This window comes from Microchirus variegatus, assembly GCF_963457635.1.
Source record: "Microchirus variegatus genome assembly, chromosome: 8".
In the NCBI taxonomy this organism is placed as follows: Eukaryota; Metazoa; Chordata; class Actinopteri; order Pleuronectiformes; family Soleidae; genus Microchirus; species Microchirus variegatus.
The window spans coordinates 12,071,974-12,089,963 of record NC_139809.1 but is presented as its reverse complement, the minus strand read 5'-3'; the positions used below and the strand labels follow the sequence as shown (position 1 = coordinate 12,089,963).

Genomic DNA, 17,990 nt, shown 5'->3' with positions numbered 1-17,990 from the left:
ACATCCCTGACCTTCCTGTTGCGTTAGAAACTCTGCATGTCATCCATGTAAAATGTCTTTCTTTGAAGTCACCTGTCGGTTAGTCGTGTTGCACCGGAAAAACAGAAACTGATAAAGGGGAAGTTGTTGTTGCATGGCTCGGTGAACGCTGAAGCCGCCTGTGGAAGCACAGACGGACAAATGCAACGTTCCTGCATAGAAGCAGAAATGTAAAAAGAAAATACGACCTAACCGATTCATCTTTACTTTGAGAGGACGTGGGTGTCCGTGGATCTACCTGTGCAGCTGGAGTTCTTTAGCCAGCAGTTTTTAAGGGATAGTTCAGGTTATTATTTTAAGCGTGGTTGTGAGAGTTACTGTGAGACTGGTTTTAGCCACTTAACAAAAGGCTCAATCTCTGCCTTTTTCCTGGTTTTTCCACTCGTTCGCACCGAAATCCATAGAGAAAGTCAGCGTTTTTAGCCTGCAGGGACGTGGGAGCTGCTGGTCTGCTATGGTCTGAAATTCAAATTTCTATTTTGTTTGATAGATTTCTGACAGAAGCAGCAGTGAATCAGCAGCTCCTGTTTGCTGTGGTGTTAAAAATGCAGATTTCTCTCGATGGATTTTCTCTCTCTGGTGCAGGGACTTTGTGCCATTACAAAGCAAAACAACAGTTTTCTTGTTGGAATGGAGTGCACAGTGCATTGGGTGATTCACCGTGCTTTACAGGATACCCAGGATGTAGAAGAAACACACACAAAGAGCTGGAATCGATTGACACACACACACACACATATATATATCTGAATGTACATCTGCAACCACTGGCTTATTAACTGTGAATCATCTTCCAATTCAAAATGACAGAGTTTCATTCTCAGTGTGTTTTAGGGCCTTTGTGTTAAATGTTGCCGCCGCGATGCCAACAAAGGAAATCTGCACAGAGAGTGGTTTAAACAATAACGTGCCATTGCTCTTCCTCTTAATGGAAATGTATGTTATCATATGCCACTGGGATTTAATAATCTGTGACTTTTAACAAGCCGATCGATTCTTCGATTTGTAATTTTTAAATGTATACTTTGATGCATTTTTTTTTTTTTTACTGTGTTTTCCCAGTTTGAAGGGTGAATAACTGCTGCATGCGGGCTTCAATATGATGACTGGAGCTGCTGATACTTTGTTTTGATTATTAAGACTGGGTTTACACAAGTTCATTTTAAATCCAGCTCAGTATCAGTCAGAATTCCCATTCGTCTGGTTCATTTACATTTATTTGAATGCGAATATCTGGATAAGAACTGGATTGAATTCAATTTAAACTGATCCCAGATGTACTGGTGTGTTTTTGCATGTTTATGCCATTTACGACACATATTAACATGATCACATGATGCTGCTGCCCTTGTTTTAACCACAGGAAATCACCATAGTTACTGACCTCAGTGTTGCCACATCAAATACTGTATAATTATGACTCATATGAACATTTTGTAATGAGTATCATATGATGCAGTAACCCGTCTCTCTGAAATTATAACATTATGATTTTTTTAATATAATTATGAGTCATTTATTTAAAGGGATAGTTGAGTTTTTGGTGGCTAAATCTGTGTGAGCGTCCCGTGTCTCAGGCTGGTTCTTGGTACAGCGGGCGTTCACTGACACACAGTACAGTTTCAGTACCTCAGACGACCACAGCAAAACACATCTGAACTGTTAATGCTATAATAACATGGTGACTGCAGTTTGCTTCCAAAGAAAACACAACATTTTGAGCTTAGGTAAATGGAATGAGTCAAGAATGTGTCTTTTGTAGTAAATGGATGATGAAAACATGCACAAACACAGTTGCCCTGATCAATGAAATAATAGTTTTACTCATAGTCCTGCAAGTTATCCACATAGTTTCACTAATGCAGGCGAAAGTTTCGGAATCGTCTCAGGCCGAGGACTGGAGAGAGCATATTTGTCTCATTTGCATACACATTAGAAGGAAAACGGCTTGTAATATACAACTTTGAGACTCTGTTGCTGTCATGGTGTGACATTTGGTTTAGTTTTTGTCCCAGTCAGGGTGACATTTTATGCGTTAAGCTATATTGTGAGTTCTTCTTTAAAGCCCATAGGCCTTTTTCCATGGCAGCCATTTTGCCATTTTGAGTGTTACCAATGACTTTAAGTCATTCAAAGCTGGCACAGCACTTTTATTAATGGGAAAAATACCCAGTTCTAACACAGATTATACATAATGCTGACTTTAATTTGCTCTCTTAGATGTCATAAACTACAAAAGCAGTTTTTAATTTCTCCTCTCAAAACACAACAGTATTAATCTCGGAGTTGAAAGTCTTCAGTTCCATTCCCTCGCAGTGTGAAGCAGTGATGGTAGATGTCGTTTTAGTTAGGTTTTAGTTGTAAAAGAATCATTCTGAATATTACCTGTACTGTTTCCTGCCCCATAAGGGCCATGTCTATGATTTATTGCTAATCATTACCTTTTAAGTTGAGGCCCTGTTTCTTGCTGTATCTTATTTTATTTTTGTTGTTGTTGTTGTTGTTGTTGTTTAAGCGTTCATACCACTGACCGTCTTACAAAATCGCACAGTAGTTATAATTAGATACATTTGGTCTGTATGTAGAATGCTCAGGAATGAACAATGTGCCAAACCTGAATCACCAGAATCGACTTCATCAAAAAACCACATCGGCAGTATAAGTGATGAGATCACCTCTACAGAGGATTAGGGACGTGTCACTTCACAAAACCTAATCTCCTGAGATTAAAGACGGACAGAATTGGAAAGAATTGAAAAATCTAATCTTTTTTTAATTTACATTTCCTTAATCCTCTTCTATAGGTGCCACAGAGGCATGTCAATTGAAAGCAATAATGAATGATTAATGTTGTGTTGGGAGGGGATGATCAGAGACAAGCAGCTGCTCATTTGAATGTATGTATACGTCTTCAATACAACCGAACGCAGTGTCATTGGAATTATCTAATTTATAGAGCGACGTCGAGGACTCACTGTTTGTGTAAATACGATCACGGCTGCCACTGTACGCACTTATTTACTATACTCCCACTCACCTTTTCAGTTTCTTTTACGACAGCAGCTTTACCTCGACAGCCACGGAGCATCTCGCAGCGTTCAAGTGCCTCAAAGTTTGATGATAGCAAACACAAGGTCATTTATTTAAGAATGAAGCAGTGAGTGGAAAAATATGGTGTCACATTATATAGAAAAATACATAAATATATATATTATTATTTGTTTTCTCCTTCCATTGGCTTGATAAATTGTGCAGCAATGGAGAAAAATGTTTTATTATTATTTTTATTTTACTTTTTTTTAAATAAACTGTATATTTCCAGGTATTCTGGTGTCAAATAAACTATTAAAAATGTTTAAAATCTGCCTTGAATACCACTGTGTTTGTCATTATACATCATAATTTGCTATGTATATATATATATACATACCAAATTATATACAGTTATATAGCAATATATATTGAAAGTTTAAAAAAATGCACACTGAAATAACTTCACTGAATTTTACTGAGTAAAATAAAGTATTATCAGTTTTTAATATATATATATATATATATATATATATACGTATTCAATATGTACATATATGTATATATATACATGTGTATATATATATATGTACATGTGTATATATATATATGTATATATATATATATGTATATATATATAGATTGAAAGTTTAAAAAAATGCATATTGAAATAATGTCACTGAATTTTATTGAGTAATAAAGTATTATCAGTTTCTAATATATATACGTATTCAATATATATGTATATATACATGTGTATATATATATATTGAAAGTTTAAAAGAAATGCACACTCAACACACACAATAATGTCACTGAATGTTATTGACTAAAATAAAGTATTATCAGTTTAAATATATATATATGTGTGTGTGTGTGTGTGTCATAAATATATATATATGTATTCAATATGTATATGTATAGAAAGTTATTTCAAAATGCACATTTTATTGAGTAAAATAAAGTATTATCAGTTTCAATCAGTTGGCAATTATTCCCAGCTCATGTGACCATTTATTTTTTTAAATATACTTCATAGACAAATGAAAATAGGGTCTAAACTTGAATACCAACACATTAAAGGACTTCATTCCTTTGATTACATCACAGATTTAAGGGTTTTATTGTGTAGGTCTCACAAGTGTCCTTATATTTGACATACATTCAGTTAATGATCATGTGTACCACAGCCTTTCCCCTCCCCAGGGAGCACAACGTAGAAACTCTGCTGCATTCAGGGATTTATTATGCACGACCTATTGATACTCCAGTGTCCTTGAGAGCAGAATGCTTAACTCAGACACTGTGTGCACTCAGCCACATCACAGGGCTCACACTGGACTCTTGACTATTGTGCACTGTTACAATAGTATATATCAACCTTTTTATTATTAATGCACATTGTGTTGTTGTTTGTCTACATGTTTTTTTATTTGTTACTGCATTTTAATTTATTTAACGTCTGACTAAACATTTAACAGATGCACTCACTTTAATGTAAGTACTGCCTCGTCAGTTAAATAAAACTTTTTTAAAAATGTGTTTTATTTTCATTGTTGTAAAAAAAAAAAAAAAAAAAAAAAAAACTGCCAGGGACTTCCAAACATTGTGATAAATTGCTCTCAGTGTATTCCAATGGGGCGCCCCTCCTGGCCAATCAGGGTGAGTGCAGAAGTTTCGACACCACCCCCCAGCGGCCGCACAGGCGCACTGAGCGTCAAACTGCCATTTTGAGGCAGAGGCTACTCTGCTAAAGCGGGAGAGGGATTAAAACAAACTGCGAAGAAGCCTGCATTTGTTGGCGGCTTGTTAAACTTTGTGGCAGACACCCCGTGCTCTTGGTCTTGTTGAACGGGACGGAAAACACACAAAAAAGAGGTAAAGTATCACTACTTTTCTGATAAGGGGGGAGTTTGCAGGATCTTTAATCGGCCTCTAGGTGTCACGATGGGGCTCTGGGTCCGGGCAGCTCGTCGGAGAGTGTTTGTCTCCCTCTATCGTTATCGAAAAAGCCGTCAAAATACGCCTAAATACGAGTAGTTCTCATAAGCGGTCGCACAACACGCTGCATTTCACGGCCATCTGTTAAAATAGCAGCGGAGATCAGTTAAGAACACTTCGGCGATTTGGTTGGAGAATTTAGGCCGAGGCGTCCATTTTCTCGCTTCTTTGTTTCCTCGTCTTTACAGCCTTGACGACATGGAAAACTGGCGGGTTTAAGTGATAGCGCGCAGCTAACGCTAGCAGCTTTGTTTGCTTTTAACATACGCATAGTAAAACACATAAAATACGCATTTGTGTAGTACTGTAAATTATTATATGTTGACGGACAAACACTATAGCGTCTTTTATCGAGCAGTTGTCCCACTTTCGACATAATGCTAGGCGGGACCTTTTATTTAAGTTGCATGTAGCAGCGGATGCTAGCTAACGGTTAGCTTGGATCCAAGGCCCTTCCCCACCCAGTCCCCTCAGTCCAGTAACGGCTGCTACATGTCCGCTACATCCGTTATTAGCCCAATACACGTACGCTCCAATATTACGTTAAGCGGAATAGGTTGATTTCGCATAGATTGCTGTCGAAATCAACGCCGATGTGGTTAGTTCAGACACATGCGACGCTAAAGCTAGTGGTGGGGGTAAAACGAAGGAATGACGAGGCTTCCACGGCAAAGCGATCCTTTACGATCTCAGCGACGGCTGCCGATTTCCCCGATACCGAACGCACCATTCGTCTTCCCCACGAACTTCTTCCAGCATCGAGTGCTGCGCCCCTTTCCCCCTCCTGTCGCCGCAGCAGTGGTCGACTTTGGCAGCTGTTGTTGCACACGTCGCCCGCTGGTCTCTAAAGCCCACCTAGAGTCTCACAGCCACAGATGCACATATTACAGCAGAGAGCTCCCTCTACGACTCGGCTTGGAGAGCTACAAAAATACCGCTTTGTAAATGCTGTGCAAAGGAGGCGACAGTCCCAAGATTGGCCACTGGTTATCTTTGCCATGTTAGTGTGGTTAATGTGTTGTACCGTCATTAAAGCATCTGCGAAAGGCCGTGAACCAACAAAGCGTTCTGGTTTCCACCTATTAAACAACATTAAAAACATGTACATGGAGACAAGTAGATGTTATGTCATAAGTGGACAACATTTTTCCCCCAGAGGACCACATACTGACACATAAGGGAAGCAAAGATCCACATTGAAATATGTCATCTTTAATTTTTTATTTACACAGCCTGCTAGACAACACAACACATTTTGAATGTGTCCTAACAAAACCTCCACCATGCAGATATCTACATTAGCACCAATGTAGCACAACCGATTACAGAGTTGTGTTTTTCCCCCCTGTTGCTGTGAATGGTCATAAATAATCATGATGTTGTTCAAAAAATAATTGCAGTCACCATTTTGTGCATGACTGGGAAGCCCCGCCAATCTGTAAACATTAGGAGGTGGAACTCAAAAGCCTGTTCAGCTAAAGTTCTACATCTAAATGCTGAGTGACCTAATTTGCACCACTTCTCATGATCATGACAGAATACTCAAAAGAAATAGGGCATTCTGAGCTGTTCAACCAGAAGAACACAAACGAAGAGGGGAGCTGTTATGAAATCATGTAACACACAAGTGAATGTTTCAGACAATATTCTCCCCTCTCGCAGGTCTATCCACCAGAATACAGAGGTTAGGGGAAGAGAACTGTTAATACTGTCAGTGATGCGTGGGGTATTAAACTCGCTAAAGCCCTGACTATCATTTGATATATTTGTCTTGAAAGAGTTGCTAGATTAGATTAGGTTTAATAATCCAAAATCATATATTACAGTTCCTACCCAACATGGACGGAGGCCCGGCAGAGGGTGTGGGAGTGATGGAGGCCAAGGACTACCCCTCCATCCAGTCCATTCACAGCCAGGATGCCATGGTTGCTGACCTCCTCCAGCAAGCAGCTGAGGCTGGGGGCGTGGTTGACGCACAAGCTGGAGTCCTTGAGCAAGGTTTTTACAAATTGACATATGATTCTTTTCAACAGTCTAATTGTAAAAAAAAAAGGAATGTTATACATTTCCTTTGCTGATTATTTGGAGAGAATGTAATCAGAAGTTTTGTCCCTCAATGTTGTGTTTCAGCTCATGAAGACGGAATGGTAGCAGCCACCCAGCAGCAGCTAATGGAAGCTGGGGACGGTGGAGGAGGGGTTGAAATGATGGTTATGGAATCGCTCGATCCCACTCTCCTGCAGATGAAGACCGAGGCAAGTTTCCCAGTCTTAGCTGCGGGGCAATGCACTCTTGTCTTGGGGTCATGATTTCTTGACCTTTATGTATCAGCCTATTAACATAATGTTGACCTGTAGGTGATGGAAGCTTCAGTGGGGGGGTCGACGGCAGCTCACCAAGCAACTGTAACAACAGTGGACCAGACTCAAATCATCACACTGCAGGTAGGTGCATTCCATACTCGGTTGTTTCGTATCTTTTTTTAACTTTGGAGAATGCTGGCTTCACATGCTCTGTGAAGAGAATAGTCACTTTCATATTGTAATGTGCTGACCATTGTTTCTCTGCTCACAGGTGGTAAACATGGAGGAGCAAGCAGCTTTGGGCCTGGGTGAGCTCCAGCTTGTCCAGGTGCCAGTCTCTGCCACCAGTGTGGAAGCCCTGCAACAAGGGACTTATGTTGATACCCATGCGATGTCAAAGGACGGGGACCCGGTCATCTGCCACACCCTGCCTTTGCCTGAGGGCTTTCAGGTAATTAAGCCCCACTGAAACTGACTTAAATCTTTTCACACAGAAGTCATGATTGCCATCTTTTTTGCTTAAACCAAGAAACAGAGACTTCAACACAGTTCCACTCTGAATAATGTAATGTAGGGGTTTTTCAGGTCTAGTATATTGCTTGAAAGTTGGGTCTCAGACCCATCAAGAAAACCAAGAGATGTCAGACCCAATCCTACTTGGAGTACATATACTAAAAAAATATGGGAAAGGGGGTTGGCATTCTTCTTAAAGTGACAGAACTGCTCATTGTTGAAATTGGTGATTAGTTTTATTTTTATTTTTTATTAAAATGATTGCATTTGTTGTGTAGGTAGTCAAAGTTGGTGCTAATGGGGAGGTAGAGACAGTTGAGCAAGAAGACGATGAAGGAGGGATCCACCATGAAGAAGAAGATGAGGAGGTGGGCCATCAGATTCTAGAAGAAGTGGAAGATGGACCTATCCAGACTCACAGTGATGACACACCCTGGTCTAAAGACCCAGATTACCAACCTCCTTCTGGAACAATCAGGAGGAACAAAAAGGTAGGTTGTGACTGCGGGGTATGGATGGTCAATCCTTTTAAAAATGTGATTTTAATTGTTTAAGTAATTCAGGGAAAGTGTAGATTTTTATTGACTAACAGAGGTGTTTTTTTCCAGGTAAAAAAGAGCCGTCTTCGTTATGGAGAGGGAGACAAGGACATGGATGTCAGCGTCTATGACTTTGAAGAAGAGCAGCAGGAGGGTCTTCTGTCTGAGGTCAATGCTGAGAAAGTGGTTGGCAACATGAAACCGCCCAAACCTACAAAGATCAAGAAGAAAGGTAAGAAACGGATTAACTGTAGGAATATAGCTGTTTTATAATGTGTAGCATGATGTTTCTTTAGTGTTTAGTAAATTCCATTCCTTTGTTTTATGCTAAAAGTGAATATTGGGTTTACTAATGCTCCAATTACAAGTTATATAGTATACTATGGTTTTCTACTCGCACTATGGCTGCGGGGGTTTAATTCAAACCCTGCTGTTGAATGTTTTTAGGAGTGAAGAAGACGTTCCAGTGTGAGCTGTGTAGCTACACCTGCCCTCGCCGCTCCAACCTGGACAGACACATGAAGAGCCACACCGACGAGAGGCCCCACAAATGCCACTTGTGCGGAAGAGCCTTCAGGACGGTCACCCTGCTAAGAAACCATCTCAACACCCACACCGGTACACACTAACACAAACATATCTTCATGTAAATGTTGGAACTGTGCTGATATTTTAAGACGAGACAATAATTGTTCACACCACGTCGTCTTTTCCGCGTGCAGGAACCCGTCCACACAAGTGCACAGACTGCGATATGGCTTTTGTGACCAGCGGCGAGCTGGTTCGTCATCGTCGCTACAAACACACACACGAGAAGCCTTTCAAGTGCTCCATGTGTGACTATTGTAGCGTGGAGGTAGGACGTGCTTCATGTTCTTGAAATCGGTCTATTTACTTTCCTCTACTCAACCAGAAAGACAAACACAATTGTTTTGTTATTGACTGGATTTATTTTGTTTGTGTTGTAGGTGAGCAAACTAAAGCGTCACATCCGATCCCATACTGGCGAGCGTCCGTTCCAGTGCAGTCTCTGTAGCTACGCCAGCAGAGACACGTACAAGCTGAAGAGACACATGCGGACGCACTCAGGTAGGACTGCACTCTAACTGCTGCTGTGTGCAGCAGTGAAGGCTGATGATGCATTCAAGCTCATATCAGTTGCTTTTGTTGTCATATAAAATGAATTTCCTCATAAACCTATGGATGTGTTCAATTTTTTTTCCCACAGGAGAGAAACCTTATGAGTGCTACATCTGCCACGCACGGTTTACCCAGAGTGGGACCATGAAGATGCACATTCTGCAGAAACACACAGAGAACGTGGCCAAATTCCACTGTCCACACTGCGACACTGTCATTGCGCGCAAGAGTGACCTGGGTAAATCTCACACACAAACACACTCGCACTCAATATTTACTTTTACTGCTTTGTTGTTTCTTTGCCGTGTTGACTTTGTACGTTTCCAGGAGTCCATCTGCGTAAGCAGCACTCGTTTATCGAGACCGGGAAGAAGTGCCGTTACTGCGACGCCGTTTTCCACGAACGCTACGCTCTGATCCAGCACCAGAAGTCCCACAAGAACGAGAAGCGGTTCAAATGTGACTTGTGTGACTACTGCTGCCGCCAGGTCAGAACTCTTTATTTATATAATCTGACTTTTAGATTTCCAGCCTTAACGCAATCTTGATGCAATAACAAGCAGACCTACCATATCATTTGAATGGCTATATAGTCTCTAAATGGTGTGTGTTTCATTGCGTTTGGCGCAGGAGCGACACATGGTGATGCACCGTCGAACCCACACTGGAGAGAAACCGTACGCCTGCAGCCAGTGTGAAAAGAACTTCAGGCAGAAGCAGCTGCTGGACATGCACTTCAAACGCTATCACGACCCCAGCTTTATCCCCACCACCCATGTCTGCCCCAAGTGCAGCAAGACCTTCACCCGCAGGGTAATGACACTTCTCTTTTACTCTCTCTTTACCCATCGTTACGTACTTGAACGCATGCTAAGGCTAAGAAACCACCAGCTGACTCTTTTAACGTCGTGTTCTCGTAGAACACCATGGCACGCCACGCTGAGAACTGCAACGGCGAGAACGACGAGGCCGAGAACGGAACTCCGTCTCCAAAGAAGGGGAGGAGAGGAAGAAAGAGGAAGATGATGAGCAGGAGAGATGACGGTGACAGCGGTGAGAATTTAATGTTACTCTTAACACGGCATCCTGTTTAGTAGGGGTGGGGTCAAAATGTTGATTCTGTAATGTATAAGGCGATGATGATTTCCACCGCTACCTCTTAGTTAGCGTTAGCTTATCTGATGTGTTGTTCTCTCCCCGTCGTTCAGAGGACGATCAAGCCGAGCTTGACGACGAGGAGGACGAGGACGAAGACTTGGAGGAAGAAGAATCAGCCATGCTGCAGGAAGACGAGGATCCAGAAACCATGGAGCTGGACCAGGCCCCCGCTTCCATCCCTGTACCGGCCCCCGAAGAGCCACCAGTCAAGAGGAAACGAGGCCGACCCCCGAAGAACGCCCCCAAGACTCCTACGCCCAGCAAGTCTGTCAGAGCGGCCGCCAAGACGACGACTATTGGTGAGAACACGGTCGCCTTCGCTCATTTGTTTGCGATCCTTCCGTATGATTTACCTAACTTAATTTTTCAGTCTGGAAAGGCTGTGAGATGGAAGTATAGTTTTAAAGAAAACAGTAGCAGTAAATCGTCAAGAAATCCGCCTCGTAGAGCTTGTACTCATCGTCCTGTTGTGCGTTGCAGCTGCAGCCATCATTCAGGTGGAGGATGAGGGCACAGGAGCAGTGGAGAACATCATCGTGAAGGAGGAGGGAGACGCCTCTGCAGAGACTTCTCTGGATGATCAGGGCGTGGCCCTGACTGTGGAAGGGGTAGGGCTGGATGAGGGAGGGGTGGAGACTGTAGAGTTGGCTGTGAACGAGGAAACGGCAGCTGCTGCTGCCGCCGCAGCCGCCAACGGCGATCTGACACCAGAGATGATCCTGAGCATGATGGACCGGTGAACACAAACACGCAGACCACACACACACACACACACACGTAGCCTGATCCTGTCTATAGCTAACATTTCCACAATAATGGCCTTCATGTCCCATCTTTATGTGCTTTTTAACAGCAGCCATTTTACCTCCATTGGAGAGGATGCAAAAAAAAACTGGTGACACAAAAACAGCCATGCAAAATGAAAGGAAGCAGCATGTAAATACTTCCCACAGTCACCACAGTATTCATTATACACACTGTGGGTCCTATATAGACATACACACATCAGATCCTGTGTCATTTCCAATATCATGTATAGATACCTGAGCTTATTACTGACTGCTTACTGCTCTCAAAGCGCTTTGTTTTGTTTTTCCTCTGTTTGAATATCTTCTGAATGAGTCATTGTCTTTTTGCTACTTGTGTCTACAAAAACCACATCCTGTGTCAGTCTTTGCCCACACGCTGACACGCTGTGCAGTTACAGTTCAGTCAGAAACTAATCCACTGCTCTTTTTGCGTTGCTCCCGTCACCAGGATTTGATCTGTCTTTGCTTTTTACTTTATTTTTCCTGATTATTTTTGTAACTTCCATACCCTTTTTCATTTGTGTGTATATAATATAAAATGTATGTTTTTTTCCCCTAATGAAGACATAGTTTATGGTACTTAAAGTTGCCTCTGAAATTATCACATGCTCTCGCTCCAATGATTTGTTTTTCCCGCCCTAAAAGTTCCGACCTTGCTCTGTGGCCTGTGTGTAAACACATGATGTAAGTAGCTAACCGTACATCAAGACTTCAGAAAGATTCTATTTCTAACGCTGCTTTTTCCACTGGTCAGAAAAACCTACGAACACACGCTAACATCTGGCTTTGGAAGTGGATGCAACAGAGGTTGGCTTTCACGCTTGGATCAAATCACTCCGCAATTGACGCAGGTTTTTTATCGGCTCTGTCTCCGATATCAGAAATAACGTAAACATCACTAGCAGGCGGAGTCATAATTTCACCGTTTTATTGCCGTGACGCTTTCTCCTCGGTTGTGTGTTGTACATTTTCGCCGCATGTCAAATCAAACACAGCTGAGCATACTCTTATACCGCTAAATTAAAAAGGTGCCGATCAGTCTTTTTTAGCATGTTTACCTGTGTTTAAAAACAAAATAGCCACTAATGTTGGTGTAAAAGAGGAATAAGTGAGAATATGAGCTATATGCCTTCTGTTGCCTCCTTTTAGAGTCGAGACTTGAGAGCTAATTATTCATACTTGACGTTTGAAAGCAAAGGATAAGAGTTACTCCTGAGATCAGTTTGTACATTCTTGTATACAATTATGTCGGTGCATTTAAATAGTCTTATTTGACGTAATCCACTGTTACAAAATATAAAAGACAAATGTTTTTATTTGGTATCATCAGCTAAATAATCATCCAACTAAGATTCCATGTGACGCCAAAGAAGATCAGCTCACTTTAACTATTTAAAAACAACCATATACATAGAAGTGGTCCTATTTACAGAAATGAATCAAAGGAAACGGTTTACGCTCTAAAATCAATAACAGTCACTTCTGGGTCACTCGTGTTACAGCTCTACAGACGGACAGATGGCAAACGGGTGTTTGGACTGTTTTCACAGCAGCAGCATTGTTTGTTTTTTATTTTTTCGTTCTTCCATTGTTTTGTTAGCGGTGACGTGAGAACAGTTTTTTTTTTTAAATATTCTATCACATCCCTGTTTTAAGAGCAAGAAAAACTGAAGTTTGTCATGTTGAAGCTGAAACACTGTACAGCCACGATGGGGTGGGGGGAAAAAATAAAAATGCTAATGCGCCTACGACTTCTGCCTGACTCTTTCATGTTCTTTCATTCATCGGTGCAGGTTTACTGTCTGTGAGGTCCTCAGAAATGGTTGAAAAACATTGTGATTATTCAAGTTTGGTGATGAGAACATCACTGGATTAATGATAAAGTTGTTAAAATGTCCACAAACTAAAGATATGTTGTTAAAAAAAAAACACTGCAAAAGCTGACCAATCATTAGAATGACTGGTTGAATGGGTGTTGTCGCAGCCATTGTGTTTTAAGAGTTTTAAATGAATTGCAGTAGCACTGTTTTTGGTAAATGATAAACAAGAGTTGCACACAACCACATGTGATGTCTGTTAACACTCATACTGTTGTGCATGTAGAAAGGCAGGGCTTTAACTGGAGCTTTGTGCTGGAAACATTTATCCAACACAGCTGATTAAATGTTTTTACACGTGCTTTGGAGCCCCCTGGTGGTTTGATGTCGCAATGCACCAGCTGTGCATGCACCCACTGTACTGCACTGTAAAAAAGGAAAACTCAAAATTTCAAGACAACTTGTTGCAATCAATAGACTAATATTCATCTGTTGGATGAGATTACAAACTTGCAATTTTATTTATTTTTTAATACATTTTTTACATGACCTGAACAAGTTTGGTTTGCCAAACTGTTTGAAAAGAGAATTTTGAGTTGTCACAACTCTAACTTACTTAAGTTAGTCTCACAAAATGATATTAGTTGATGGAACTTTTGCAATCTTTTGTTGGGCTGTAAACTCAAAAATTTATTGCAGTAAGTTGCCTTGCAATTTTTCTCAACTTTTTTTTTTTTTTATACAGTGTGCATGTCACTGATTGTGTCCTGTAATCCCTCATTTACATGGTTAACGTTGAATTTCTAATTATTTTTTGTAGACATAAAGTCACACAAAATGCACACAAACCCAAATAATACAAATAAATTAGGAAAATAAATAAAGAGTAAATTGTCATTATAATTATAGAGTAAAGTCTGTGCCTTTTCTGATAAATCATGATGAAATCTCTGCTGTGAAACTCCTCTCTTTACAGGTAATCGTGGACGCGTGCTTTGACACATTTGTCCCACTGTGTCAGTGTTTTCACCACCGAGCGCTCACTTCCTGACCCCGATCGTTGTGCGAGGTGAAACCAGGTTACCGTCTCTGCTTTTTCACTTCTATGTTCACTACAGCAGTGACTCATGGAACAGGATGTGAGCATCCTCAAAATCAAGAGGTGACGTTTGCAGACGGCAAAACAGAAAGTGTGCATCTGTTAGACAGAAATCTGGTGGTGTTTTGTGTGCACGTGTATGTGTGTGTGTGTGTGTGATCTGTGTCTGCTTTGTGCACCTCCCTCTATAGTTCCTGCTCATGATGATGATGATGATGATGATGATAATTCAGTCTGAGCAAATGTCACCTGTGTTTGGGAGCTCGAGGAGCAGCAGATGATCACAGCCGGACGTCTGGAGCGTTAACCGACGACCACAGGATGGACTCTGCCTCTCAGAACCTGCAGGGTAAGAAACAGACGACAAACATCAGTGCTTTTTCTGGTACCTTCATCAGGGAAGAGAGAGTTTCACTCCAGACACTGCTCTTAAATGAAGTCAGTCTCATGTAGTAGGCAAATAGGACAGTGTGAGGCTGGTCAAGTGGAAAAAGTAAATTTTTTGGGAGAAAAATACATCAAAATAATAGTATTTATGATGATACTTAACCTAATTTCAAAATAAAAGTGTTTCTTTGAATATGGAATGATTAAAAGTTTACAACATAAATGTTTTTATGATGCAAAATGAACTTATGATGCAAAATGAACTGTATAAGAATGAACACGGGTGGTTTCTCAGTTGGTTTTTACTATATATATATGTGTATGTATATGTTTGTATATATGTATCTATATATATATATGTATGTATATGTATGTATATATATGTATATATATAAATATACATATGTGTATGTATATGTTTGTATATGTATATATGTATCTATATATATATGTATGTATATGTATGTATATATATGCATATATGTATATATATATATACATATGTGTATGTATATATATATACATATACATATGTGTATGTATATGTGTGTATATATATGTATATGCATATATCTATATGTATGTATATATATCTATGTATGTATATGTATATGCATATATGTATATATATATGTATATGTATATATGTGTATGTATGTTTGTATTGTATATGTATGTATATGTATGTATATACAAACATACATACATATATATATATATATATATATATATACATATACATCGTATATTTAACACAAAATAACAACATGCCCATCTTCTGAATGAAAGGGAGCAGCAAGACGATTGACCTTATTAAATCTGCCTCTTTTTTGCAATAAATACTTTACAAAGAGCATCGTGTGTCTAACAAAACAGAAAACTACAACTGCACTTTTGCTGCAAATTAAATTGTTGAAGTATTAAAGGTACATTGTGTGTGATTTAACAACATCTACTGGTGACATTGCGTGTCGTAGCTTCATAAGAAACTATAGCAGCCTTCAGTTTATCATTAAAACTTAAATTGGTGTTTAGTATGTTCATTAGAAAAAACACTCTCTCTGCAGAGAAGACCTGCTCCTGATGTAAATATAAATGCCTCGTTAGTGTGAAACTATAGGATAACTCATACATTCAGGCGATTGCACACACGCAATTGAAATTCACAGTTTGACAACTTTAGTGATGGAAACAACAACATTAAAAAAAATACCTAAAACTGTCAAATCTGTTCTGCAGAAACGAGTTGAAAATTTCACCGCGTCCTCCGTTCAACAGCTGTGTTTCCACTCTGTGACTGAGGCAAAGGTGACTCACGAGCAAAGAGACGGGGAGGGGAAAGTGCTCAATGCAGAAGTGTGTGTGTGTGTGTGTGTGTGTGTGTGTGTGTGTGTGTGTGTGTGTGTGTGTGTGTGTGTGTGTGTGATGTCTCCTTGAATCTCTGCGCTCTCCTGTGTGCAGATCAGATCTCAGAGCTGCTGAAGCCTCACAGAGTTTGCCTGGTGACGCCCGTCGTCCTGAACCACAGTCAGCCGTGTGGCAGGTCCGCTAGCACGTTTGTGGTGAGTCGGACACAATGAAGAAATAGTGATATGTTGAGAGGTTTTTATGCTGAATGAAGTATAAAGTATAACTGTGGGTGAAGCAGCGACTTCATGTTAAACCTGTGTTATGATGTCTTGGTGTATGGAGCACTGGAGAACCACACTTTATACCACTTTATAAGCAAATTACTCTATTAAAAAGTTCTCAAGTTGAAGTCTTTAAACATCAATTAATCATACTTTATGTATGAACAGTCAGTTTGTTGTTAAATGCACTTAAATATTGAAAATACAACTTTAGACATCAGAAAGGTAACTTTCTCAGGGGGCAGGGCCTTGGATTTGACCTGTTGACCCTCTCGTGACAAGCCCAGTTCCCTTCCACTTGACCATGGTCTATAAGACATAACCACCCTGGTAGTGAATAGCGTTTTTGATGTAAGTCTCTCACCGTTGTTACGTCTCTCTGTCACCAGGTGCTGAGTCTGTGGAGAGGTTACCTGGTCGCAAACAAGCAACCTGTCAGGGTAAACACCCAAGTCCATTCCTCACACTAATTATATATATATATACAGTATATAAGATATGTTAGAGATAGTTTACAGTATGTTTTAAGTTGTGTTACTTTTAACCGTAAAGGTTACAACTAGTCCACACTCATACTAACTTAGCAGTGTCCATGTTTACAGGTGGAGAGCACGTTCAGCTACCTGGAGATCTGCTCCATCGAAATCCACAGCTTAACACAGGTTAAAAACAAATAACGCAATATGAATAAACTTGTTTTGGTTTTTTTGTAATGAACAGAATGTAACCCATGCGTGTGTGTGTGTGTGTGTGTGTCTGTGTGTGTGTTGCAGATTGTGTTGAAGACAGACCGGCAGACGTTGTCTTTCAGCGTGCTGCATGTCAAGGATCTTGAGGCCATGGTCAGTCACATGACCGCCTCGCTCAAGTGGATCTTCCCTGATTCATCTCCGGGGTGAGTCTTACTCCTCTAAACTGAACACACACACACACACACACACAGATAAACGAACTGTCCTTCATTCCTACAGGAAGCTGTTAAAGACGATCCCTGCAGACCTGCAGCAGAGACTCAACACGCTGGCTGCTGTGATCGAGGAGCAGCTGAACAGTCGACCTGGACCCTGTGGTAAATATACTTTCATGTATTTGTTTGTTTGTGCTTTTACTTTGAAAGGAAATCCATGTGTTCACAGTGTTTGTGTGTGTGTGTGTGTGTTCTCCAGGAGGATTCTCTGACACCTACGCCGCTCTGTGTGATTTCAATGAGATGTCATTTAGAGAGGAGATTCAGTGGGTAAGTCACTAACAGAAACAACTACTGTTCTTTGGAAGTAAATCTGCAGGGTTTCCTTTTTGCTGGAAGCTTTAACAGATACTTTAAAACCTGTGAACATACACATTGTAAAAATGTATTTCTTCCCAGTCAAAGAGCAACCGTAAGATCAAACATAATCAAAAATAAAGTGTAACATCTGAAATAATAATACATTACCATTTGAACATAATATACAGTATTTATATATAATATGATAACCAAAGGGTCCTTAAACGCAGCTGCATCAACACATACAGGAGTGTGAC

At 40.5% G+C, this 17,990-nt stretch overlaps 2 protein-coding genes across 2 annotated transcripts in view; both read left to right on the top strand.

Annotated features, from left to right (window-relative positions):
* The first annotated feature begins 4,813 nt into the window (after positions 1-4,813).
* ctcf (CCCTC-binding factor (zinc finger protein)) lies at positions 4,814-13,273 on the top strand. The gene is made up of 16 exons (XM_083893592.1): positions 4,814-4,947; positions 6,897-7,068; positions 7,201-7,325; positions 7,428-7,514; positions 7,645-7,824; positions 8,165-8,377; positions 8,495-8,657; positions 8,873-9,043; positions 9,148-9,281; positions 9,394-9,514; positions 9,654-9,803; positions 9,893-10,053; positions 10,196-10,378; positions 10,486-10,618; positions 10,774-11,022; positions 11,204-13,273. Exons 2-16 carry the CDS (start codon positions 6,909-6,911, stop codon positions 11,461-11,463), a joined length of 2,490 nt encoding a protein of 829 aa, XP_083749718.1. The 5' UTR covers positions 4,814-4,947; positions 6,897-6,908; the 3' UTR covers positions 11,464-13,273.
* A 1,496-nt stretch (positions 13,274-14,769) lies between these two features.
* The window catches only part of carmil2 (capping protein regulator and myosin 1 linker 2), a gene marked incomplete at both ends in the record, with an annotated part of 35,726 nt that continues 32,505 nt past the window's right edge, over positions 14,770-17,990 (top strand). The window contains 7 exons of the mRNA XM_083893766.1: positions 14,770-14,797; positions 16,297-16,397; positions 16,856-16,906; positions 17,069-17,128; positions 17,240-17,361; positions 17,438-17,535; positions 17,633-17,703. Of these exons, the coding sequence (XP_083749892.1) occupies positions 14,770-14,797; positions 16,297-16,397; positions 16,856-16,906; positions 17,069-17,128; positions 17,240-17,361; positions 17,438-17,535; positions 17,633-17,703 (531 nt within the window). The remainder of the gene's footprint in view (positions 14,798-16,296; positions 16,398-16,855; positions 16,907-17,068; positions 17,129-17,239; positions 17,362-17,437; positions 17,536-17,632; positions 17,704-17,990) is intronic.

Excerpts from the sequence above, each read along its gene's own strand:
- ctcf (XM_083893592.1), top strand. The coding sequence starts at position 6,909 with ATGGACGGAGGCCCGGCAGAGGGTGTGGGAGTGATGGAGGCCAAGGAC. Across the intron at positions 8,658-8,872 it reads TACAAAGATCAAGAAGAAAG|GAGTGAAGAAGACGTTCCAG; the intron begins GTAAGAAACGGA and ends GAATGTTTTTAG. Across the intron at positions 9,515-9,653 it reads ACACATGCGGACGCACTCAG|GAGAGAAACCTTATGAGTGC; the intron begins GTAGGACTGCAC and ends TTTTTCCCACAG.